Raw genomic sequence first — 27,548 nt, forward strand, 5'->3', positions numbered from 1 at the left:
CCCTAAATTAGAGTGAATATTTGTACTGAATACATGTTCGACATTCAAACAAACAAAATTTAAAACATCATAATACTATTCTATTATATTGTAATTAGGTATATTTGTAATGAATACATATTTCCTATCCTAAATGGAACAAAATTTAATAAAATTCGTGAAGTATGTGACTATGGAAGTAACTTCTAAACCCTAAATCCTAATTCTAACCCTAAACCCTGAATTTATAACCAAAATTAATATATACCAGCAGTGTTCTAAAATTGAGTGAATCTGTTACGCGGTGACGAAGTCCGCAGCACGGCAAAGGTAAATGCGAAGGTAAAACCCTAAACCCTAAAAAGAGAAATTTTATATTAAATAAAAAATTTTAAAGAACAAGATTATAGGCATTAAAAGAGTCTCCTGTTTTGGTTGAGTCCCCTATTTGGGTTGTGGCCGCGAGGTCAAAAATCGTCACCAATTTCGGACGCACATGAGCGAATGAACGAGTGGCAGGTCTGATCTTGGAATGGACAGGGAAGCGGTTTGGTCAAGTCCTGGGATGGACAGGGGAGCGATTTGGAGTGCCGTACAAGCGATTGAGAGGCGACCTCCTTCCAATGGAGAGAGGCGAGGGCAAGAGAGAGCTTTGAGAAGGTTGGAGTTGGATTTTCTACAGAGTGCGAGAATGTGTAGAACGAAACAACTACGGCGTGAATATGAATATAATTAGCCATTGTCCAATAAAAAATGCTATTTCTGCGACCTTATAAAGATATACATCTTACAACCTAAAATCCAAGTATAGACATAATCCCTTTAAAATTTTAGACAGAAAATAGAAAATAATAAAACAAGTAGGTTAAAGATTGTAAAGCTCACACCAACCAAGCTCGGCCGGCGTATAAATAGCATTGCTCTTATCAATACTTAACACAATCTCACCCTCACTCATCCAAAAGAGTAATATAAATCCTCCTCCACATTTTCATAAATATAACAACAAATAAACTTCACAAACAGCACTTCCAATGAAAAATCACGACGTGAATCACTCATCAACAAAACTCATGAGGCCTACAATGCATAAAAGTTGCATGGTCTCTCTCTTCGTCTCTTGTATTCCAACAGAGTCAAATGCCATAGTTCAGAGATTTATTCTCATGAAGATGATACAACAATTATTGTTAAAGTACAATCAGTAACTTTTTCTCCACTCGTCTGTCTCCTCATGACATTCCTGAAAATCTTTTTATTCGCCTTTCACTGCTACATAAACTTTACAATCGAGGCAGTGATAACTACCCAAGATTACAGACATAAGTTAGCTCAAACGCTATCAACTCAAAATCCCTCATCATCAGAGATTACAATTTAGTCACAGTTAAGCAGCAACAGTTTGTTCTTCGTGTACATGATTCCATTCCGTAGGCCACCAATCTGGTCTAATAACCTTAACTTGAATCTTGTTTTGATCCTTGATTGTGAGTGTAGATGATGGGTTGAATGCTTCTTCGAGTTTGAGTACGCCCATTCCACAACACCCAACTGCCGAATTTACAGTGCCAACTTTCTTGTTGGAATTACTCTCCGTAATCTCTGAACCAGGGGATACAACCTGCTCAACTTCTGAGTAAAGCAAACAATAATACATGAGCATCTAAACAACCGTATCAAAAGAAAAATTAAGGTTAATAACTAGAAAAGAAGTACCTTCACCATTATCATTTAAAAACTTAAAAGGAAGCAAGCGCTTGCGAATAACACCGCGATGATGTGTCCGTGCGACAAGCTCCTGGCCTACATAGCAACCTTTTTCAAAGGATATAGCATTCAGTCCCGCCAGGTTGTATTCAAGAGGAATAGCTTCACCTGATTAGTGGCAAAAGAAGCAAGTAGTCATCCACTCATTCACAAGATGGCAAGAACTTTCCTGATATTTTAGTGAGAAAAGCTTTTGTTCATAACAATACTATAAATGATGCAAGTTTGATAGAACAAATTATGCCTAATTGAGTCCAAATGGAATCTAGTGTAACTCGACTCTCTTTCAAAGGAACTTGGATTGCCCTGTGTAGCATTTAGAATCAGTTATATCCATACAGAATCTTGTATACAATAAGTTCAACCAATTCCACCCTAGCATTGTGCATTGACTTGCTACCCCGCTTGCCACCATCAATTCATACGCCACAATGATTCACCCATTACTCACCATTCAACTGTGGCGTATCAATCATCCCAACTCCTGACTATCAAGCACACTCATGAGTCCTAAATGATGTCACAGCCAAGTTTCCAACCCTGATTAACCTAAATCTTCACCCAAATCTTCATTTTTCACACGGGTATGACTCTTTTGTATCATTATATCTTGTAAAACACATCCATTTAAGATATCCTAACAAATTAGATCTAGAAAATCAAAGTACTTCTTTACTATTCTTGATTCGCCACTTTTTGCAAACCGGATTGAGAATCCACCCTAAATCAAAATACGCAGTCCAAATCACGGTTTGAAGGGGAGGGTCTGCAATCCTAGTAACTATGGTCTGAATATTTACACAATTTAAATAGTCTTCATCCATTTCTTAGGTTGGCCGTCAAGAGAAGTTTAAAACTTATAATTTTAATCAAAGTTCATAAAACCAGACATGTAATACTAAAAGAGGTGTAAGGACCAAAAGATTATTGGTGCAAAGAAGCCAATTATACTGTTAATTAATGATCTGACAAGCGTATCGAATATAATTTTATCAAATTGGATTCCCCTCTATTAATAAGAATCCAAGATGCTTTAGAACTACAGCACAAGAATTTTGAAACAGGTCAACCAAGGGCAATGTATTTGATGAAAGTGTGAAGAGAACTCCTGATTGCCAAACCAAGTTCGGAAGTAACTTTCTCCTCTCTTTTCACTTCTTTCTTCTCGCTCGTCTCTCATATATTAATCTAGTAGCCCACTCTTCGTCATCTATTTCTTTACCAGTCTGTGGAGATCCTAACCAAGAATGCACAGATACGGACACAACACGGAACATGAGAAACGACATGACTCGGACACAGCAACTTGAGAACTTCAAAAAATAAAACACAAGCATGGCAGGGTCAGAACAGATAAGACTAATATTTTAATATATTAATTTATATTAACCATGCATTAAAATAAAATGAGAGGTTGACTAAAAGGCAATAAAAATTTCAAAGCCACTTCTTGATTATGAGTTGGGGGAAGAAAAAGAGAGGTAGTTCTATAAGAGAGAAGAAGAGAAAAAGAGTTCTATAGAATTTATCTAAAATTCTCTTATCATCCTTTTGAGAAAAAAAATAAAATAAAATCTTTTAACAGATAAAATTAAATAGTTGAAATATAGCAAAGGATCTGCGAAATCCTCTTAATAATCCTCAGTAATCTAACAAGAGTTCTTCCTTTTCTGCAGAGAATTGGCACAATGATCTGCATCCACGTCGAGTAGACGACCCATGTCTCCTCTGCGTCAAGTTTTTCTTCAGTTTAATCTGAGGATGCATAGCATATACACATGCTCCTCCTACATTGAAAGAGGTTATAACATCAGCCGTTTGGAATGCATCCATGTTTTAAAGGTCCTAAAAGTTTACTAATGTTTTCTGTGAGAAAGAAACCGTATGGTTGTCCTCTTTTTATCTCTAGCTTAAGATATCACCATGAAAAGACTTAATTAATGCTCTTGCGAAAAACAAGTACCTTATATACATATTTTAGTATAGCAGTTTCTATAATTACCATCAGATAATTGTGAACATCTTGTACAACACAAGAGACGTGGATACTAACAAAACAAATAGCTAATCCTGCGATGACTTATTTAACATTGCGATGACTTATTTAACATCTTGGGCCTAGCCACCACCCAAAGCCGGATCAAGAGATTTAGTCCTATTATACCTTTTATATAGGACTATTCCAAATTCTGGGGTGTCACATTTCTCCTCACTTTAAGCCCTGATGTCTTCCGTTTAAGCCTGACGTCCTCGTCAGGCTCAGGCACACTCACAAGCACCAAACAATGTGAGACTCATCTCCCTACCTCCTGTACAACCCTGGATCAACTCCGGCTGATGATTGCCTCTGATACTAAATGTAACGATCCGACCCGCTAGCACTAATAACTCGTTGGGCACAAAATACTAGAGCCCAATTATCATTACTTAGGTCTCTTATCCTTATATACCCGGTCATAATTCTTTTTTTATCCAATGCAGGACTATTGGGGCGTTACAAACACCATCTGTGAGACCCTACATTGTCGTGAGATTTAAACCCAATCACACATATAAACCAAAATTACCTTACGATATGAGATTCTAAAGATGGCTCTTGCAGATTCAAGAGGTGACTCCTACCAAAACCAGTGATGTAACATTTTGTCCCGCATAACACTTAGCTCTCACACTTTTGTCTGATAGTTGGTTTTGATACCAAAATACAACGCCCCGCTTTTTAGGAGAGTCACCAACTTAGAACTACTCTAGCCTTAGCATGTTTAACCATCTTAATCTCTTGGGCCCAACCACCGACAAAATGCTCTAGCGGATTAAGAGGTAAGTTATTATTATAGCTTATATATCAAATTATCCAAATCCTGAGGGCCTCAAACTTCTGAGTGGTGAACCGGGCTATCTGTGTGATTGGGAACAAGAACGTCAGGGCCTAAATAGGGAGAGTTTATGATACCCTAATAGTCCACTATCAAAAGGAACCGGGATTGATATTGGGAATATAAGTAACCATGAACCCTGGTAATAATAACCGGGCTTAAGCATTTTAGGCTGGTGATTTGGGCTCAGCGAGTTATTATTATTAACGGATCGGATCGTTACAAGAAGTACAAGATAGTCCTTTTATCTAGAATATGGTGACTTTTGACTAGTCTTGGGACATATTTGCAAGTTCTCACAAGAACATAGCATCTTTTGACTATTCCAAAGACATAGTTGCAAGTATTTAAAGTTCATATATATATATATATATATATATATATATATAANGGGAAGAAAAAGAGAGGTAGTTCTATAAGAGAGAAGAAGAGAAAGAGAGTTCTATCGAATTTATCTAAAATTCTCTTATCATCCTTTTGAGAAAAAAAATAAAATAAAATCTTTTAACAGGTAAAATTAAACAGTTGAAATATAGCAAAGGATCTGCGAAATCCTCTTAATGATCCTCAATAATCTAACAAGAGTTCTAAAAAACTTTTCCTTTTCTGCAGAGAATTCGCACAATGATCTGCATCCACGTCGAGTAGACGACCCATGTCTCCTCTGCGTCAAGTTTTTCTTCAGTTTAATCTGAGGATGCATAGCATATACACATGCTCGTCCTACATTGAACAAGGTTATAACATCAGTCGTTTGGAATGCATCCATGTTTTAAAGGTCCTAAAACTTTACTAATGTTTTCTGTGAGAAAGAACATCAGTCGTTTGGAATGCATCCATGTTTTAAAGGTCCTAAAACTTTACTAATGTTTTCTGTGAGAAAGAAACCGTATGGTTGTCTTCTTTCTATCTCTAGCTTAAGATATCACCATGAAAAGACTTAATTTATATACATATTTTAGTATAGCAGTTTCTATAATTACCATCAGATAATTGTGAACATCTTGTACAATACAAGAGACGTGGATACTAACAAAACAAATAGCTAATCCTGCGATGACTTATTTAACAATGCGATGACTTATTTAAAATCTTGGGCCTAGCCACCACCCAAAGCCGGATCAAGAGATTTAGTCCTATTATACCTTTTATATAGGACTATTCCAAATTCCGGGGTGTCACATTCCTCCTCACTTTAAGCCCTGATGTCTTCCGTTTAAGCCTGACGTCCTCGTCAGGCTCAGGCACACTCACAAGCACCAAGCAATGTGAGACTCATCTCCCTACCTCCTGTACAACCCTGGATCAACTCCGGCTGATGATTGCCTCTGATACTAAATGTAACGATCCGATCCGCTAGTACTAATAACTCGTTGGGCACAAAATACTAGAGCCCAATTATCATTACTTAGGTCTCTTATCCTTATATACCCAGTCATAATCCCTTTTTTATCCAATGCAGGACTATTGGGGCGTTACAAACACCGTCTGTGAGACCCTAACATTGTCGTGAGATTTAAACCCAATCACACATATAAACCAAAATTACCATACGATATGAGATTCTAAAGATGGCTCTTGCGGATTTAAGAGGTGACTCCTACCAAAACCAGTGATGTAACATTTTGTCCCGCATAGCACTTATCTCTCACACTTCTGTCTGATAGTTGGTTTTGATACCAAAATACAACGCCCCACTTTTTAGGAGAGTCACCAACTTAGAACTACTCTAGCCTTAGCATGTTTAACCATCTTAATCTTTTGGGCCCAACCACCGACAAAATGCTCTAGCGGATTAAGAGGTAAGATATTATTATAGCTTATATATCAAATTATCCAAATCCTTAGGGCCTCAAACTTCTGAGTGGCGAACCGAGCTATTTGTGTGATTGGGAACAAGAACGTCAGTGCCTAAATAGGGAGAGTTTATGATACCCTAATAGTCCACTATCGAAAGGAACCGGGATTGATATTGGGAATATAAGTAACCATGAACCCTGGTAATAATAACCGGGCTTAAGCATTTTAGGCTGGTGATTTGGGCTCAGCGAGTTATTATTGTTAACGGATCGGATCGTTACAAGAAGTACAAGATAGTCCTTTTATCTAGAATATGGTGACTTTTGACTAGTCTTGGGACATATTTGCAAGTTCTCACAAGAATATAGCATCTTTTGACTATTCCAAAGACATAGTTGCAAGTATTTAAAGTTCATATATATATATATATATATATATATATATGTAGAACTAGGCTATTATACTATCGATAGCACGGAGGGCTCCGTGCTACCAAGTTGTTTTCGATGATGCCGCTTCCACATCGACGATCGGCTCCGTTAGACTTAATCTACATTATTAAAAGTATTTAGAAACTAAATTTCATAATTTTTCGATATCATTTACCTATCAAACAAGTAGTCTAAAATTGAACAGCTGAAAATAAAAATTTCATAAAAAATGATGATAAAAGATTTAAATTCAAGATTAGATATACTGATCTTACTCTAAATAGTGAAAAGAATTTTCTATAAAATTTTCATCTGATTTGGATTGTTTTACACCGTTAAACTCACAAACACACCACATCGGCCATTAAAATTATCAATTTTGAGATCTTTTGATCACTAGTCAAATGATGTCGAAAAAATCTGAAATTTAGTTTCCAAATACTTTCAATAGTGTAGATCAAGTCTAACAGAGCCGATCGTCGATTTGGAAGCCGCATCATCGAAAATAACTTGGTAGCATGGAGCCCTCTGTGCTACCAATAATATAGTAGCCGAACTCTGTATATGTATATGTATATATATGTGTATGTGTATGTGTATGTGTATGTGTATGTATATGTATATGTGTATGTATATGTATATGTGTGTATGTGTGTGTGTATGTATATGTGTGTATGTGTATGTAGGGTTTTTTTATAAAATAACCTTTTAAAATTTTATTATTTGTGAAATAACCTTGTCAAAATTATATTTAAAAAACTAATTTCATAAAGAGTCTAATTTCTTAGTGATCCAAAGGTGACAGAGTTACAAGAAAGGCTAATACTTATCATAAGTATTCCAGTTCACCCCTATATACTAGTACAAGAGGGAGCTCTCTCGGTAGGTGAACTCCATACCCTCTATAGTGAGAGATGTCGAAGACAAAGTAAGGATCTCGATCTTTCATTTTACGGCATAATAGTCGCCGCTTTCTTTTCGCATATAGTCGTCATATATATGTAAAGTACTTTTTATTAGTTATATACTCACTCCTTTTATATTATGCCTTCTTTAGATTTGGTGGATCGAGCCTGCCCTTTGATGGTCATACCTATTGGAAACTATGATTATAGTTCTCACTCCCATCTTAAGGTCCATCTATAATCTGGGCACAGGACTAATGCAAGGATGTGGCACAATAAATAACTCACCTACCTACATTTTTTTTATTAGCCAAAAATTATTAATGTACTATTTTGCAATTTCAGATTGAAGTTATTAATCTTTATCTAGATAGTGAAAAACATTTTCTATTAAAAATTCAACCGATTCCATTTCTTTTACGCCGTTAAACTAGCAAGCATTCCATACCGGCCGTTAAAAATGGTCAATTTCATGATCTTTTGATCATGATATAAATAATGTCAAAAAAGTAATAATTGAATCAAATCAAATGGTGCTGACCATCGATTGGAAAGTTCCATCATCAAAAATAATTTGAAAGCAACACAAAAACGGACTCACTATTGAAACTAAAGTTTTAAGGTCTTTCGAATGCCAGGAAAGGGATTATGGTGCCCTAAAGTGGCATACAGGCACTGATGTTGATTCAAATCCTAGAACCGGATGCCCGAAGTCACTATTTGCAGCCCGAAGTCACTATTTGCAGCCCGAAGGAGACTTGATGAATGATTTGACTTTTGCATGGAGACATGCATAGTGGCTCAGCAGAAGAATCTAGGTGAATCTGTAGTATATTATTTAGAGATTTGCTATGAATGAAGGATTTTGTTGAGAAAATTTAGAATCCTAGGTCAAAATTGCTGTTTTTACACCTCGAGAGTTTAAAATCCATCTAACACTTGAAACTCTAATTGGAGGGAAGATTGACTTGGGAGACAACAAAGATTTGAATTATGACGAGGTTACAACGTTTGATTGGACGATTCAGGCCAATTTTGAAGGTTTTTGGTAGATTGGCCCGGAAGCAGGGCGATTCATCCACGATTTCCTAGTTCTTGATTTTCTTATCAATTAATGATGAAATGAGATGGGTACCGAAGTGCATTGGTCACTTTCCATATCTGAGGACTAATATCATGTTGAACCGATAAGTATAAATGGTAATTTTTCTAGTAAATGTGCATGCACAAGCATTCTTGTGTGAAACACACCTTTCTTGAGGTGAATTAGCTACCAAGGTGCAAGAGAATTTCATATGTTGTCAATATGTTTGGACATAACCAAGGTTTAAAGTGCCGTGGCACGGGGGCGTGCCGTTACGTCCCTGGCACGGTACGGCACGGGCACGCTTGCGTGCCAACACGTGGCACGCTTGCGTGCCGACAGATACGCACGACCTCCTGCTGGCACGCTTTGGCACGGACTTATTTTAGCTTTTTTGGTTCCAGTAAACTCTTATAATATTATTTTGAAAGATTTAAACAAAATAATATGAATATTTATTATGTACATCTTACTATACTCATCAAATAACATGCATGAAAGCTTTTTGTAAGTAAAATACAGCTATACCTGATATAGAATAGAAATTAAAATCATAAGTGCACATAAGAACTTCCACCACGTACCAATCAAATTATTTACCACTTGTACGATCTTTTTACATACGAAACTGCGACCCGCTCTAATTCTCACATAAGATCCGTCGCGCTCGGATCAATATGTGCAATATTGGCTTATCGTGCGATTCTAAAAGATTTTAGTTTGACAAGTATCGAACAAGCTATTGCCTGGCATTGTGGAGCGAATTCAACGATATTCCCTAATCACTTACATCTATAATTTTCTCTTACTTTTTCTTGTCTCCTTCATCTGAAAAAATACTCTGACCTCAAACAAAATTTGTTCTTACGGAAATCGATCTGTTCCGTTTGTGATTCATCGAAACTCTTCCGCAAGGACGTGCCGACACAACTTTGATAACACCAATAATTGCTTGCTGAACAGACAAAAATGGATGTCAGGTCGGCCTCATGAAGCGCGGAGGGCCTTCGGGCCGATCATACTGGACCCGTTCCAGATAAAATCAATACAAGTAAAAATATAAGTTTCTAATTCTAATAAAAACAAAAAACCAAAAAACCAAAAGGCAAAAAAAAAAAAGAGTTGACAAAGGCATCACGACTGCCAACAAAAAATAAGGATATAAGAGTGAAAAAAAATAAACAATCATAGATGGCCCTGGGGGGGCTTGTATCCAGAAGAACAAAAAAAAAAAAAAAGCGACGAAGTCAAAAAAAAAAAAAACGCCGCCGCACGCCGGTCGAGTGCCGGCGGCACGGCTGGTGCGTGCCGCTTTGTCTCGCAGCAGCACGCACAGCGTGTGCCGCCGGACGCCGGGGGTGCGATGACCCCCCGTACCCAAGGCCCCTTTCGTTGGGGGCACGGCACCGACGCACGGGGCTGCCGTACGCGGTCCACGGCGGCGTGCGGGTACGGCGAGACCGCCCCGGGCAACTTAAAACCTTGCGACCATAACCTATTCACCGACGTTATTGAACTATGAGACAAATAACATTCTATAGAGATAACTTAGAGAATTTGACATGCGTATGTTAGTATTGAACATAGTGCATCTAACATAGGTTGTAAACAAAAGGTAATTGGGTTACTACTTAAACAATACTGTCATGACACCTAGGATGGTTGATAGCATAGATAGATTTAGTCAATTTTAAAAAAATAGTGAGGTTGTTGAACCGTGACCCTTGAACATTTGCATGTGACTGCAACTCACAGAGACCATTTGCTAGTTGATCTTTGCTCAATGGGAGTCTCTTCCTCAGGAGCTGGGTTTCTCCGAAAATGTTGACCGTACAAGGTGAGTGCGACGATTACGCCACCTATTGATTGGCTCCAAGAGTGTGTGCGAAGATTTCACCGCTCATAGACTTATATGCCGAAGGTGAGTGCAACAATTCGCCTAAGTTGAGTACATAATGGGACGAACTTCAGTCCGTCCTGCCCTTGTGGATTATGTATCGAACATAGTAATTACATTCATGAGTTGCATCACAAAAATTTTGTTATCTTTATTGATTGAGGCATAATAGTAGTTGCTCTCTTTATAGTAGATATCCATGTGCTTATTGTTGGTTATAGGCTTACTTTTCACATATTATGCCTCCTTTGGACCTAGTGAGTCGAGCTTTCCCCTTGAATGGTTATACCCTGTAATACATTGGATTTTTATTATAGAAGCAAGTGAAAATAAAAATAGTGTGAGATACTATTTTTGTTGGACTTGAAAAAGTAAAAGCTAATTTGGAAATGCCTTGTGGTGAAATCGAAATGAGAAGAGGAGATTTGGAATTTTCTACAAGAAACAAGGCTTGTATTTTAGCTAGAAATTTATAGTGGCAAAAAATCATGAAACTTTGGAAAGTTGTCTATACTAACTTTCTGAGGCCAAATTTAAAGTTTCGTATTATTCAAATACTCAAGTAGTGAAAACGAAGAATAATAGTAATCCGATAGACATATTTTAGTCGGAAGGGCTTTCGGTGATCGAAATTCGAAAATGATCCAAAACTGAAAAGTAAAGTGTATTACTATTGATAAATCTTAGTTGAGTATGTCCGTCTAATCTGAGTATAAATCGACTTTCAGAAGGGCTCCAATCGAGTGTATCAGATTGAAATTGGACTAAATTAAGAATTCTGGTTACTTGTGGACTTATTGGCATATTGTTACAACTAGTGGAATTCCACTAAAGGACCTGAGAACTCTCTTGAAGCTCTCCTCATCTTCAGCCAGCACGCATGGAGAGAGAGAAAAGGAAAAGAAAGAGAAGGAGAGAAGGATTTGATTTTGGTGCCGTTTGACGAGCTGATCGAAACCTCGCGTGTGCAAATTTGGGCGTTTCGATACTTGGTTTAGTATTATTATAATTGTTATTTTCTTGTTTACAATTTTTGTTGATTCTTGATGATAGAATCTAGGATGGAAGGTCTTTTTGGATTTTATTGTGATTTGAAGTTAAATTGAAGCCGAATTTCATGCCAATTAGAGCCGTTTTTCGCGTGCTTTTCGCCGCGACCGTTCGGCTCGTGATGGCGCGTTTGTGGACGCTGCGGGCACTGGTGCTGCCAGCAGCAGCAAGCAGCAAGCAGCAGCAGGGACTGCTGCCGCTTCCCCTGGAGCCAGCAGAAGCAGTGGCTGTCACTGCAGCTAGCAGCAGCACGGGCTGCTACTGCAGCCAGCGGTAGCAGAGGTTACTGCTGCGGCTGCTGCTACAAATAGTTGCAGCAGCAAGCACAGCAGTAAATGCAGTAACAGGCGCAGCAATATTAAATTTAGGCGATTCGCGGCCGCAAAACGGTACTTTCGGAGGCTCCAACCGGGTCCAATTCCGCCTCAATTTCAAAATTGATATTGATTTGAGAGTGAGGATGATGGTAATCTTCTAGTCGCACCTTATTCCAATTGACAATGAAAGTGAATGGGAATGGAATTGAGTTATTGATCGAAACCAGCCGAAATTCGAATTTTGATGGATGCTTTTCTAATTTCTGCATCCTTTTCTCCAATTTGAGTTGTAGGCATTAAATTGAATTCGTGTTAATGTTTTATCAAGGAAGAGGAACTTGTGGACTTGTCCCTACAACTAATTTCAGGTTAGAAAGTTGAACTGGATAATGATTTTGAATTTAATTGAAATTGAACTGATTTTGAGCGATTGTGAGAATTGCGTTGATTTCGTCGTCCATTTCTTCTGGCCGAGTATTAGGGGATCTTCGCCAACATTCCCTACCAATTTTGGTCATTTTGGAGTCGCTCTTACTGGATTTTGAGGTTAGTTAAATCATCCTTAACGAAAATTCAGCATTCATGAACCGAATTGCCGAAATAATGGAATTCAGTTCTTGCAATTACCTTGACAGCACTCTTGCTGATTTTGGAGTTTTCTTAATGGATTCCTTACTGGAATTGATATGAGAAAAAGCGCATATGAGGTTGATTACTTGTCGCTACTGGTGTAGCAATCCGAGGTGGGTTCCGTGTTCGCCGAAAACGGCGAATTTCCTTCTATGTCTTTTTGTGTACATATGTATATGCATATGATTTTATACGTTGGTAGAGTATAGTAATGGCATAGAATAGAATAGAAAGAATGGATAATATGATGTATTCTTGAGGGTACTAAATTAAGTTAGATTGTTTGAACAATAGGCCAAATGGCTTTTCTTAATGAATTCCTTCTCATGTCATAAGTTTTGTACATATACTAGTATAGACTGAGAGAGGCCGTTGACATTACATGCATTATGTTTGATACACAGTTATGATATGTAACATATGGAAATGACTACAGGACTATTAGACACTGGTTTTATTTTCTTGAGATTATCAACTTTCTTTCGTTGATATACTACATATATGAGATCATGCCAAAAGGGTCCACCAAACATTGACATATATTGATTATTGCATTATATATCCTAAGATACTTGTGATAAAGGCTATGAATTAACTGGGCAATAGTGGGCACTTTTTTTGGGATATTGAGGTATATAAGTATGCCACTGTGATTAGTGAGTTGATAGGATCTATGATCGTGCCGAGGGAACATAGATCGATATTATTGATCTTTTTGATCCTTGCATAGACCATAGCCTGCAGGACCATATTAAGATTGACAGTGATACGTGCTATGACACTCGGTAGGGGTCGCTCCTCTCGAGTGCCGCTCCGGATGCTGGCCAACGATAGCAGAGACAGTAGCCTAGGTATTGCCGTCACACCTACAGGAGTTTGTCCGCACACTAGGCAACCGCACTAGGCAACCGCAGACTTGATGGGACATACGAGCCGATCATTATGATTGGGTATATTACAGCATTTACTTACTAGTACTACTATTGATGCATACTTTAGTTACCTTATTTCTTTCCTTTCCACTATATGTATAGAGGCATGATAGTTCAGTAGTTATATATCTGTTCATATTATGCTCGGTTACTCATTCTATAGCATACTTTACTGTTCTTTCACTATTCCTGCCTCTGGTAGACCTAGTGGGAAGGTCGTGATTGTCGTCGACCGTACCCACTGGGAACTGTTATTTAGTAGTTGGCTAAAGTACAGAAAACCCCCCTATCAAAACCCTATTTTTCACTTTCTCCTCCTGTCATTTAAAAACCTAGACTTTGCCACATTGTAAAATGAAAAATGTTCACAGGAGGGTACGGTGTGAACTATGATGACAAAATGACCATTTTGTCCCTAATTATTTTGCCCCTCACCATGTTCATAGGAGAGAAGGCTGAAGGCATTTTTGGCATAAAAAAAAAATATATATTTTTATAAACAGAACCCTAACAGATTACTAACTGCAAGGGGCGAAGCGAACTTTTTCATTTTACAAGGAGGTAAAGTGTAGGTTTTTAAATGATATGGAGGGAAAGTGAAAAATTGGATTTTAACAGGGGGGTTTTATGTAATTTAGCCTTAGTATTTCTCACACTCTCTCGTGGTTTTCTTTTCAGAGACAGTTGTATCTCTGTTGATCGAGATAAGGAGATCGCGCCAAGAAAGCACTTCCTACCAATGTACTTGAGCAATAGAGGACCACTAGCTATATGTTTCAGTTTATGCTATACATTAGGACTGGCGAGGCCCGGGCCTTTTATTTGTACATTTATCTTTCTGGTTAGCTAGGACTACATGATGTTGTATAGTGAAGTATAGTAGCTTTCTTTATATTGCTCTGATACATGTAGTTCGTTTATTTAGCAACATTATTATTGTTCTTGTGATTTGAAAAACTTCTAGTTGTGATCTCTGTAAATGTTTTGCTATTGTTCTATTATGTTGACGTTTCGTCCGGACAAGGGAAACTCTGTCCGTACGGCAGGTCTGTTGACGTCCTCGTGGGCTTCCGCTGTGGAATTGGGGCGTGACATACCCACTGGGAATTATGTTTATAGTTCTCACCGCTATTTTATAGATCTACCTACCGTTGGAGTGCCAAATCGCAACAAAGATTTGGCGTAATAGTTAGAGTCTACCTATCTTTTTAGGAGTAGACAGTTGTTCACCCAAACTAAGGTTGCATGTAATATTTGTGGGATACAAAAAAAGTAAAGTACGAGTTGGAGTTTGGCAACCAAGTAAACCCTTTAGTTGGATAAAAACAATGGTGTATTTCATGATGTTGGGTTTACGTAATAGTTAACTTTAGTTTATGCTTATGATTCTTACGATATGCAATCCATATATGTATGGTTCCTGGCTGGAATATAATATTCAGGTTGTGTGTAAGCTTCGTGTGACAAAGAAAGAGTGTCCATTCAGCAAATCTGTGCATATGCCTAAAGGCTTTCGCTATGGACTTAGGGTCTGACAGAGGTCTTCATACTTTCTAAGTTACACAAGCCAGCCCCTCTCTCTTTATCTCTCTCTCTCTCTCTCTCTCTCTCTCTCTCTCTCGATATATGAGTCTAGCAAGTATACACTGGCAACACAGAGGGCAGCAACCAAGCTGGTTTCGATGCTGCGGCTTCTGAATCAACGATCGGCTTCTTTAAACGATCTATGCTGTTGAAGGTATTTATAAACCAAATTTAATATTTTTCCAACATCATTCGATTAGTGATCAAAAAGTCTCAAAATTGACAATTTTAATGATTGATGTGACACGTTTGTGAGTTTAGCAGTATAGAACAATCCAAATCCGTTAAAATTTGGATAGAAAATTCTCTTCACTATTTAGAGCAAGATCAGTACCTCTAATCTTAACTTCAAGTCTTTTATTAATATTTTTATCTGTTTTATATTTTCAGCCATTCATTTTTAAAGTAATTGTTCTACAGGTAAATGATATGAAAAAATCATGAAGTTTGATTTCTATATACTTCCAATAGGCATCATCGAAAACACACACACACACACACACACTCTTTTATGTATCTATGCATGCATGTATGTATGTGTACACACACACACACGCACACGCACACGCACACGCACACGTGTGTGTGTGTGTGTGTGTATGTGTGAATATGTGTGCGCGCGCGCGCGCATGTAGAATTGGACTGGAATGCTCAATACATTTACCTATCAAACAAGTAGTCTAAAATTGAAAGGCTGAAAAATAAAATTCATAAAAATGATGATAAAATATAAATTCAAGATCAGATATACTGTATACTATTTAATAGTGAAAAGAATTTTCTATAAAATTTCATCGATTTGATCTCGTTTATACACCGTAAACTCACTAAACACACCAACATCGGCCACTAAAATTGTCAATTTGAGATCTATTTGATACATAGCAAATTATCAATAAAATTTAAAATTTAGTTCCCCCAATACTGTCAATATTGTATATCAATCTAAACGGACAGATGCGCGTATTGAAGCCGGAATCATCGAAAACAACTTGGTTCAGCACGACGTCTCACTGCCATCCGATAAGAGTAGTAGCCGACTCTATAATATATATTATTATATATATATATATATATATATATCAGTGATTAAAAAAGCCGCCTCAGCGCGCGCCTAGCCTGCAGGTTGCTCGCGGCCTGCAACACCTAGGCAGGCAACCTCACCGCAGGCGCTGCCTCGGTGCCCAATCGCGAGCCTATATGCTAGGCGCAAGTTGCGCAAAAGCCAAAAAAAAAAAGGCTTTGCTGTTTGAAGTCTTGGACTTAATGGATCCAAACATTCCAACTAGACCCATAAGTGTAAAAAAAGGAAAAAAAAAAAAAAAAAAACATGAGAATCCTTAAACTTGTTTTTTGCTTCTCCAAGTAACCAAATTTCCACCAACAAAGGTACAATATCCAGAGGTTGATCTTCTATCATCTGGAAATCCAGCCCAATCAGCATCAATGAAGGATTCAATCTTCAAATGACCATTTCTAGAAATTAGAAGTCCTCTTCCTGGAGCTGACTTCAAGTATCGTAGAATACGATAAACAACCTCCAAATGTGATTCTCTTGGGTCATGCATATACCGGCCAGTGATTTAAAAAGCGCGCCTCTGGCGCGCGCCTAGGCGCTAGGCGAGGTCGCACGAGCCTAGGCAGCCCCTAGGCGGGCGACCTCACCCATGCGCCCGCCTCGTGCGCCCAGGCGCACGCCTACATTGAGGCGCAAGGCGCGCCTGAAGCAAAAAAAAAAAGAAGCCCTAAAGTTGATCGAACTCCCTGAGGTTTCCGCTCGTCGCTCGAGCAACCATCCGCCATTATCTCTCTCTCTCCTTCTCGCTAGCTCTCCACGGCGCCTCCGCAGCCTCCGCTCGACCAAGTATCTATTATGATATATTTTATCTATATTAGGATACAGTATATTATTGCCTTCTATAGAGTAGGATTATATAGTATGTAATCCTAGTTATACTCTTACTATAGTAGTCATTGTTACTATAGTAAGACAATCTCTTGTACTATATATATTCGTTAATACAACTCAAGAGGGTATGCTATTTTGCCCTTCTTTCATGGTATCAGAGCGGGAACCCTAATATGGGGATATCGATCCATAGCTACCATCCACCATAAGTCTCACATTTTTCCATAGGTGTTTTTTCTTTTGGTTTTCTATCTCCCTAATACTGCTACAGTACTATCGCTACAGTACTGCTACAATACTATCGCTACAGTACCAGCACTACAGTACTGGTGCTACAGTACCAGCGCTACAATTTCAGAAGTGCTACAGTACCTATGCTACAATATTTTCAGCCTTTTTGTGATTCATCTTTACTCCTCTGGTGCCGCTCGGACTATCCTACTGTTGATTGCTCATAGCGCTCGGTTCTTTCCTTGGTGCGGTCGATCTTATTTGGTGATAAGTGGTTCCTCTCGTGTGGTAGAAATCAGGTTCTTTTTTATTCTCATCCGCTACATTCCGATTTATCTTTCTTTCATATCTAGTGGTGAATCCTTATCTTAAGGTGGTAAACATGTCTTCTTCTACCTCAAATTTGCCAATTGTTAACATCAAAACTCTCATACCACTAGAACTCACCGATTCCACATATTTTGTGTGAAAATAAGTCTTTCTTAATGTTCTAGAAAGTTTTGGTGTTACAACACATGTGGACGGAATTAGTGTTGTGCCTTATCAGACTATCAATACTGCTAATAAGAAGGTGGTTATAAATCCTGAATATGTAAGTTGGAAAAAGGACGATACTACTATACTTTCATGAATTAATGCCACTTTATCTCTTACTATATTACATATGGTTGTTTCTAGCTCACTTAAAACTGCATATGATGCTTGGAGAATTATTGAGGCATATTTTCTTGATAAAACTGCTTCCACAGCTTTTTCTCTAAAGTCTGAATTGCGGAGTATCAAGAAAGGCTCAATGAGATGAGTGATTACATGCAAAAGATCAAGACGATTGGTAATGCTCTTCAGGCGATTGGTGAAATCGAGTCAGACCATAATTTGGTCATGACTGTTCTTCTAGGGCTACCAGAGGAATATCGAGGTTTTGTTAGTGCTCTAAACACACACAGAAATAAGCCAACTTTTGAACAACTTCGTCCACTCTTGATGCAAGAAGAAACAGAAGTCCAGCGTCGTACTAGTGTGACTACGTCCTCTGCTATTCCCACTATTGACGGTGAAGCTCTTTATGCCAATCGGGGACGTGGTAATCGTGGAGGTTGTGGAGGTAGATATCGTTGGAGGCCGAGGACAGTGTGGTAGACACTACTCTGGTCGTGGATCTCTTGGAATTTACCCACAGTCTCAACCCAATTATCCTCAACAATCTTACACTCCAAATCAACAACCATACATTCCGAAGTCCGGCATACAATGTCAGATATGTGAAAAGTTCAATCATTCTGCTCTTCAGTGCAGACAACGCTTCAATCATTCTTTCGCCGCTGATGAAGTTCCTCAGACCTTTGCTGCTATGAACCTTCACGAACCCGGTGAGGAGGTCTAGTATCCGGATATAGGAGCATCAAATCATATGACCGCAAACTCTGGTATTCTCTTATCTTCTAAACCTTACAGTGGACATGAAAAAATTCTTGTTGGTAATGAAAATTTACTTGATATTACTCAGACAGGTGAAACTCAATTGAATACATATTCTAACTCTTTTGCTCTTAAAAATGTTCTTGTTGTTCCTGTTATTAAGAGAAATTTACTTTCAGTGCATAAATTCTGTCAAGATAATAATTCTCTTTTTGAATTTGACTCTACTGGTTTTTCTGTGAAAGACAAGGAAACAAGGAAGGAGCTTCTTCGATGTCCTAGCTCGGGAACATCACTTTATCCAATTTCTTCTAAACTTGCAAGTGTAAGGAATAAGCAACAACTAGCTTTTGTTGCATCTAGGTTTAGTGGAGATGTCTGGCATAGACGGTTAGGTCACCTAGTCTTCCTGTTCTTTCTACATTTATTAAAAACAATAAAATTATTACTGATTCTGCACTGAAATTATCTGTCTGCAATGCTTGTAATATGGAAAAACATGTTAAACTCTCATTTCATAATTCAGAATCTCAGTCTACTTTTCCTTTTCATATTGTTCATTCTGATGTTTGGCAATCACCTGTGCCCTCGGTTTCTGTATACAAATATTATGTTATTTTTATCGACGATTATTCTAGATTTTCCTGGCTTTATCTTTTAAAATATAAACATGAAGTTTTTGACAAATTTCTCGAGTTCAAGAAGATGGTTGAAAATATATTTCACAGCTCAATAAAAGTTTTTCAATCTGACAATGGTACGGAATTTGTAAATGACAAGTTTTCTAGTTTTTGCTCACAAAATGAAATTATTCACCGATTTTCTTGTCCTTACACTCCTCAACAAAATGGCCTTGCTGAGAGAAAACATAGGCATTTATCTAACATTGTTAGAAGTCTATTGTTTCAAGCTAGCTTGCCTCCTCGTTTTTGGGCTGAGGCCATTCAAACTGCTGTTTTTCTTGTAAATCGACTCCCATCTCTTACTGTTTTAAATGGGCGGTCACCATATGACATTCTCCATGGTTGTGATTCTCCTGACTTGCAACTTATCAGAGTCTTTGGATGTTTGTGTTATCCCGATGTTCAAGACATTGCAGATCACAAGCTCTCTCCCCGATCACTTTCTTGTGTTTTCTTGGGCCTTTCTGACAAACATAAAGACTTTCGCTGCCGCTATCCGAGCACTAGTAAAGTTTTTTTTTCTCGCCATGTTACTTTTGTTGAAACTATTTTTCCTTACTCTTGTCTGTCTAAATTTTCTTCCTCACCTTCCCCAACTACCTCAAATTTTCAAATGTTTCAACATTTTCTTTCTAATCCTCCCTTATTGGGCGAAAGTCCTTCCTCTCTTGATGCCATCTCTGATTTTTCCTTCACACGCCCTTCTATGGACGTTGGTTCACATGCACCTGTTTCACCGTCTGAGACTACACTCGCTGAGACAGTCTGGATTCGTCGTCTCCTTCGTGACCTTCATGTTTTCTTATGGTGTTCTATCAGTATTTATTGCGATAATCTCAGCACCACCTACCTTGCGGCCAATCCTGTTCTCCATGCTCGCACGAAGCACATTGAACTTGACCATCAGTTCTTGCAGGAAAAAGTTCAGTCTGGTGATTTGGCCTTAATTCATATCCCTTCTGACAAGCAACTTGCTGACATATTCACCAAGCCCCTGTCACTTTCTCGATTTTCGATATTGCGGCTCAATCTTCGCATACGACCACCGGATGCTTAGCTTGCGGGGGGATGTTACGATATATTTTATCTATATTAGAATACTGTATATTATTGCCTTCTATAGAGTAGTATCATTGCCTTCTATAGAGTAGGATTATATAGTATGTAATCCTAGTTATACTCTTACTATAGCAGTCATTGTTACTATAGTAAGACAATCTCTTGTACTATATATATTCGTTAATACAACTCAAGAGGGTATGCTATTTTGCCCTTCTTTCAGTATCTCTCTTTTTCTTGCTCCGCAGCCTCTGCGCGATGTGCTTTACTTGACGACTCGAGCAAGAATCTCTCTCTCCTTCTCGCTCTCTCTCTTTCTCACTCACTGCACATTGAGACTCCACTCAGGTGCAATCTCTTTCCCTTTCACACTGCTTTTTAATTTCTCTTCCTCTCTCACTCTACCTCACGTTTTTTTTTTTTTTTCTTGTAAACACTAAACAGAGAAAGGGCTTTCTCTGTTTTTTTTTTAACGGTAAATACACACACTCTCTCTCTCTGTTTTTTTTTCTTTTTTGTGTGAACATAAACACTCTTTGTTTTCTTCTTCTTTTTTTTTTTTGTAAACACTTTTCTTTTTTTTTTGTAAACAATAAAGACTTTTTTTTTTGTAAACAGTAAAGACTCTGTTTCTCTATTTTTTTTCTATTTTTTTATTAACAAAAAACACTATTTTTTAAACAAAAAACACTCTCTTTGCTTAGTTTTTTTTTTTAAAACAGTAAAGGTATGTTGTTCTCTACTTTAGTTTTTTTTGCATGTGTTATTTTGTTTTTAGCATTATTATAATCATATATCTGTTGTTTAGTTTATTTTTTTTCATTTTTTTTTCCAACGATGTGATTATTTGGTTATTCATAAAATATCTATTGTGTAATATGATTTTTAAAGAGTATTCATTGTCCTTTAATAATTGTTAAAGCACCAAGTCATTGGCGCTATTAGGGGTCGGCCCTTAGATGAAGTGATGTCCGGTTAGGATGATAGTGGTCCCTGTGGATGGTTGGTGGAATAGTATGATTTAAGGGGTGGAAATAATCAAAAGAGTACATCTAACGGTGGAAAACTTGGTAGCACCAAGACCAAGTGCTTGGTGCTATTGATAGTATTGTAGCGGACTATACAAATATATAGAGTACTATACTCTTACGAGGACGATCGCTTTCGTACTCATAAATCATTTTCGATGATAGAGCTTCCGAATTGACAATCCATATCGTTAAATATTATCTAGAACATTTAAAACTTGTAGAAATCAAACTACATAATTTTTTGATATCATTTTACTTTAAGATCAAAAGATCTCAAAATTGATAATTTTTAACAGCCAGTATGGGATACTTGCTAGTTTAACGGTATAAAAGAATCAAAATCGGTTGAATTTTTTATAGAAAATTCTATTCACTATCTAGATAAAGATCAATAACTCCGATCTTAAATTGAAGTATCCAATCATCCATTTTTAAGACGTCGTTCTATTTTGACCATTCATTTTATGCCCACTTGATGGACTTTATTATGATTTTGAAAAACTACAAAATTTATTTTCTAGAAGCTTTAAATGCTCTAGATTATATTCAATGGTGTGGATCGTTGATTCGAAAGCTCTATCATTGAAAACAACTTATAAGTATGAACGATTCTATACTCATAAGAGTATAGTAGCCCCATTGTGTGTGTGTGTGTATATACATGTATATATATATATATGTATATATATGTATATATATATGTATATATATGTATATATATATATATATGTATAGAGTAGGTCTTGTGTGCTAGTAGGAGTACGAAGGCCGTGCTCCTAAGCCATTTTCGATGATGAAGCTTCCGAATCGACGATCGACTCCGTTAGACTTGATCTAGCGTATTTGAAGTATCTAGAAAATAAATTTTGTTGTTTTTCGATATCATTTACCAAGCAATCGAAAGGGTTTAAAATCAATAATTTTTAATAGTTGATATATACCGTTTGCAAGTTTAACGGTATAAAAGTATTCAAATCAGATGAAATTTTGCTAGAAAATTTTTTATACTATTTACAGCAGGATCAATATCTCTGATCGAAAATTTTAGTGCTATATCACCACTTTTTGTGAGATTTTTATTTTCAGCCTTTGATTTTGAACCCTTTCGATTGCTAGGTAAATGATATCGAAAAATCGCAAAATTTATTTTTTAGATATTTCAAATATTCTAGATCAAGTCTAACGGAGCCGATCGTCGATTCGAAAGCTCCATCATCAAAAACGGCTTAAGAGCACGGAGGCCTCCGTGCTCCTAATAGCACACAAGACCTACTCTATATGTATATATATGTATATATATGTATGTATGTATGTATGTATATATATATCATTCATACATACATACATACATACCTACATACATACATACCTACATACATACATACATGTGCATCCGCATGCACATGCGAGTGTGCGTCTATTTAAATATGTACATGTGTGTGTGTATACGTATATCGGTATATGTATATATGTGTGTATATATGCACGTGCGTGTGTGTATATATGTGTGTATGAGTGTGTGCAATACAGAGACCTTCATATTCATAAGTCATTTCTAATGATGGAGCTTCCGAATCAACGACCCATACTATTGAACATGATCTAGAGTATCTATAGTATCTAAAAACCAAATTTTGCAATTTTCTAAATATATAATGAAGTCCATCAAGTGTGTAACGGTCAAAATCGTACGCTCTCCTAAAAATTGAAGATCTAGTATACCAAATTGTTTTCGATGATAGGACACTCGAATCGACGATTGACTCTGTTAGACTTAATCTAGAGTTTTGAAGTATCTAGAAAATAAATTTTTATGATTTTTCAACATCATTTATATTTAAAACAAAGTCTCAAAATGAACGGCTGAAAATAAAAATATCATAAAAAATAACGATAAAAGACTTACATTTCATATTAGAGATACTGAATTTACTCTAAATAGTGAAAAATTTTTCTATCAAATTTCACTGGATTTGAATTATTCTACGTCGTTAAACTTGCAAATGCCTCATATCCGCCTAACGTAAGTTAATGACTGGGTAAAACAACTTATATATTTCAACCAAAAATTATTGTTTCACAAGAAATAAGAGCAAGGCATTGAAAAAAGACCAAAAGAGATGAGAATGGCTAACTCGTATTAACAGAAGCTAGATTGAATAAGCTCCTAGTCCTAGTATACATAAATGGCAACTCCATAACTATTGACTCTCGTAGAAGCCAAAAAGTTCAAATTTCGAAAGAACCAAACCAAAAAACTCATGCAACTGCCAACAAAAACAGACAAGTCCACAAGTGGTGCATGTTGAGAAAAAACTATAACATGCCTCCCGCATACACATGCACACCATGCACTTAAATCTTTTGTAGCACTATAGCACGCGGAGAGACTATCATGATCTTACGAATCTACAACTTCTTTATTGACTTCACTCCATCCTTACACTCCGAGACAGCATTCGAATCCTCGGGAGTAGATCGATATAAACCAACGCCCAGGCCCAATGTGCACACAAGCAGATGGTTGTGAACAACACAGAGATACACGTGGACAGCACATATGCATGTACACGCACTAGCACAAGTAGACAAATATTCATACATGTGAAAGAATGCACACTTAATCACGAGCACACAAACATTACAGCAAATGTAGGGATATAACCGATGAGTCAGGAAATGAAAGTGAATCATTTGTTTTGGCTCAGGACACTTTTTCTAATGACCGTCTCAGTCTTGGTTATGTAGGTGAAATCTGACTAATCTCAATCTATCTCAATTTTCTATAAGAGAACCCGCTCCTAACCAAATCAAACAAGTTCCCACCAAAATGAAACATGTATAGGGTTTATTAGTAGAACATTTTATACCTTGAAAGACTAGCATAGCTGCTTTATTTCAAATCGAGTCTGGCCCCAAAAAGCAACTCAAACCATACTCCACTCAGCTAACATATATTTATGTGAGCACCAGGTTTCCGGTATTTTGGAATAAATATTTAAACGGATAATGGGACCAAACACAATTTTCTAGTCATTGCCTTTTCTCATAAATAGTAAAAAACTATAAACCAACCACCAGGCAAACATCTCTACTATTCTTAATTAATGCAGCTGGAAATGCTTAAATCTAAACTAGTCTAGTAATACCATTTCTCCTAAATAGTATGAACAAACAACTAGTTACTTCTGTATTGGCTATTCAGTACTTACCAACAAAATCAACAAATTGAGTTGAACCGAGTCAACCTTGTATTTGATTATTTTGTAATGTCAAGTACACTTAATTCATGTTGTCATAATCAAGTTTCCACTTATATATAAAACATAAACAAAAATGCATACCTAGATTGAACATGTGAATGCAACAATTTGGAAGAGTAATGAAATCTCAATGAAAACTTTGTCATAGAATTCCAACAGAAAACTATACGCAGCATTAGAATCTTGATTTTCTGGGTTCTGTTCTATCATTATATATAATTTGTAGGTATATAGTCACCTAGAAGAAGGCACAATAAAATCATTCTGAAATTTGATTAACCACACCTTTTGGTATCTCAGTCGAACCTTCAGCAACTCCTTGCTGTAATCGACATAGAAGGTAATGTCTTTCATCTGCTTCTTTGTCGGATTCAACTAATGGTGCTGTAGAAGAAAGAAAGCAACAGATATAAATATGTAATGAACTTCTAGATTTCTAGTTCATATACCAAATTGAAGCATCCAACAAACATATAACTCATTGTTGAACGCCAGTGCAACTGGTGGCCCCGGCCGGCACCTAGATTGATTGGATAGGGCAAGCTGAAAGTGCAACGTTGAAGGGAGAGGGAGGGTTTAGCAACTCAAAACTCAAAAAGGCATTGGAGGTCACAACAATTGGAGGCGCCGCTCATGGGATAGAAATGAATTTCCAAATGCAGCCCTGTTCACTCCTAGCCGCTTGGTGGGATCCAGTAATCCCATTCCATCGGGTATTTAACTCAACCAGATTCCTCTCGCAAATCTTGACACCCCCCAAGTTGCCAAATCTACCCAATGAAATCCTCTTGACTTAGCCAATCTGATCCAATCCTAGGTGCCAACAAGTCCTACTATGAATAAAACGAACAAGAGATTCTGTATTTATATATATGCCCCTGTAAAATCAGAAATTTCAATGTATGCTCCTCAAAAACTTACTTCCTAACATATATAATTTGTACTTGCAGAAGTGTCCCGCCTTAGAAAGTAAACTTCTATATAACAAAACTTACCCCCCGAGCTCCTCGGCAGAAAAGAGAGCCTTCATAAGAAATAGCAATTTTGGTGTCGTATGAAATTCATATTTTACAGGGATATAATTTAATAGGTGGATACGCATAAACGTTAGAAGACCTTATGAGTGCAGTCTCTTACGAACTGTGTTAGATGGGAAGATTCCCCTATATCCCAAGCAATCCAACCTAGGATCTTTGCACCATTTCCAACCAATACTATTTCCCTGTGCGGATGATTCAGCAGCATGATCGATGCCCGTTCCCCAACCAACAGACGCAGCTTCAGGTTCTTGAGTTGATGGTGCAGCGTTAGATAGGTCACCACCAAATCTCTGCCAACAAGCAAATTCCTTGCTCACGTTCTCTATGTCAACCTTGGACCGGAGCCTATATCTGCAAAACATGTAGGGGAATAAAATCAGCATTAACTTGAGCTATGAAATATCGTATGTTCAAATCAGGAAGTGTAATACATCAACTTTTGCTACTAAAATGAGATGCAAGTTATGAGACGATCCAGATGCAAATTTATTTCTACCAAATGCTACCAACTGCGCATAAAGTGGGGTAAACAGTAGGATCTCTCTAGATTGTCAAAAATATAGTAGATATTCAGATTTCAGAAATATACCCATCCGCTTTTTCCATATTATCAGAAACTTGGATGTGGTACTCTCTCAATATTACAGTACATTCCACATCACGAGAAAACAAAGTTTTGACTCAAATAGCCATCAATACTAACCCCTGTCTTTGTGAATTTCTGGACATCATTTCCCCTCACTTGTAGCGCTGCCTTTTGTATTTCACTGACTCAGGCCTCAGATTTAAAACTATCCAAGTCCTATCGACCTTGTTTATTCTAATTTGCACTTTCCAGCTTACATAAAAGCTAATGTGTCGCTTAGGATTAGTACCAAAAAATAAAATAGGAAAATTCAGCGCGGGAATAAAGAAGTCGAAGCTATGGAACCAAAAAAGAAAAAATTCTAACTAGGATTTAGGCGCCTTACTTGTTGAAGCAATCCAAGAGCTCGTCCAAGACGACCGCATCGACGTCGGCAAGCAAAGTGAGCGGGTCGTGGGGATCGCCCTTTGCAGGCCCAGAGCCGGTCCGGTCGAGCTTGTGATCGGCGGGAGGCGGGCGATAGAGGAAGAGGTCGTAGAGGAACCTGCCCTGCGGCGTGAGCAGGGCGGCGTAGATGGGGGGAGGGTGGTAGAGAGAGACATTGGGCGTGGGAAAGTGGGAGGAAGACTCGTCGCTTCCAACTGCGGCGAGGGCCGGAACAGCGAGAGGGCGGACGTCGTTGGTGAGGAGGCCCTGCAGGAACTTGGCGGCGTCGGGCCCGCGGAATCGGACCACAGAGCGGGAGCCCAGGCGGCAGGCCAGGGGGCCCACCGCCGACGACGAGGGCTGCTGGGGCCCGGAGGAGAGGAGTCTGGGCAGCGCAGCGTGGAAGTGGCGGGAAAGGGTTGAGATCGGAGTGCGGAGGCGCCAGTAGGAGGTAAAAGGAGGCATTTTCTTATGTTTTTCTCTTTTTCTTTTTCTTTTTCTTTTTCTTTTCTCTGGTTTGCGTTTGTGTTCTTCGGGGCGGGGGTGGCGGTGGTGGTGTTTAGGATGGAGGAAGCTGAGAGGGCGATGAGAACTAGTGGGCCGGCCACGGGGGCCGGGTGGACGTGTGTCCCAACACCTGTCGCTCGAA

General features: G+C 38.0%; 1 protein-coding gene across 1 annotated transcript; it reads right to left on the reverse strand.

The window, feature by feature from the left end:
• On the reverse strand, window positions 1,009-27,548 carry LOC109727198 (putative transferase At4g12130, mitochondrial). The gene is made up of 5 exons (XM_020257193.1): window positions 26,859-27,548; window positions 25,985-26,238; window positions 25,133-25,231; window positions 1,696-1,854; window positions 1,009-1,611 (listed from the first exon to the last, which is right to left on the reverse strand). The coding sequence occupies exons 1-5, from the start codon at window positions 27,362-27,364 to the stop codon at window positions 1,367-1,369; spliced, it is 1,263 nt and encodes a 420-aa protein (XP_020112782.1). The 5' UTR covers window positions 27,365-27,548; the 3' UTR covers window positions 1,009-1,366.

This window comes from Ananas comosus, linkage group 22, assembly GCF_001540865.1.
Source record: "Ananas comosus cultivar F153 linkage group 22, ASM154086v1, whole genome shotgun sequence".
In the NCBI taxonomy this organism is placed as follows: Eukaryota; Viridiplantae; Streptophyta; class Magnoliopsida; order Poales; family Bromeliaceae; genus Ananas; species Ananas comosus.

Excerpts from the sequence above, each read along its gene's own strand:
- LOC109727198 (XM_020257193.1), bottom strand. The coding sequence starts at position 27,364 with ATGCCTCCTTTTACCTCCTACTGGCGCCTCCGCACTCCGATCTCAACC. Across the intron at positions 26,239-26,858 it reads CTCTTGGATTGCTTCAACAA|ATATAGGCTCCGGTCCAAGG; the intron begins GTAAGGCGCCTA and ends CATGTTTTGCAG. Across the intron at positions 25,232-25,984 it reads CTTCCCATCTAACACAGTTC|CACCATTAGTTGAATCCGAC; the intron begins GTAAGAGACTGC and ends TTTCTTCTACAG.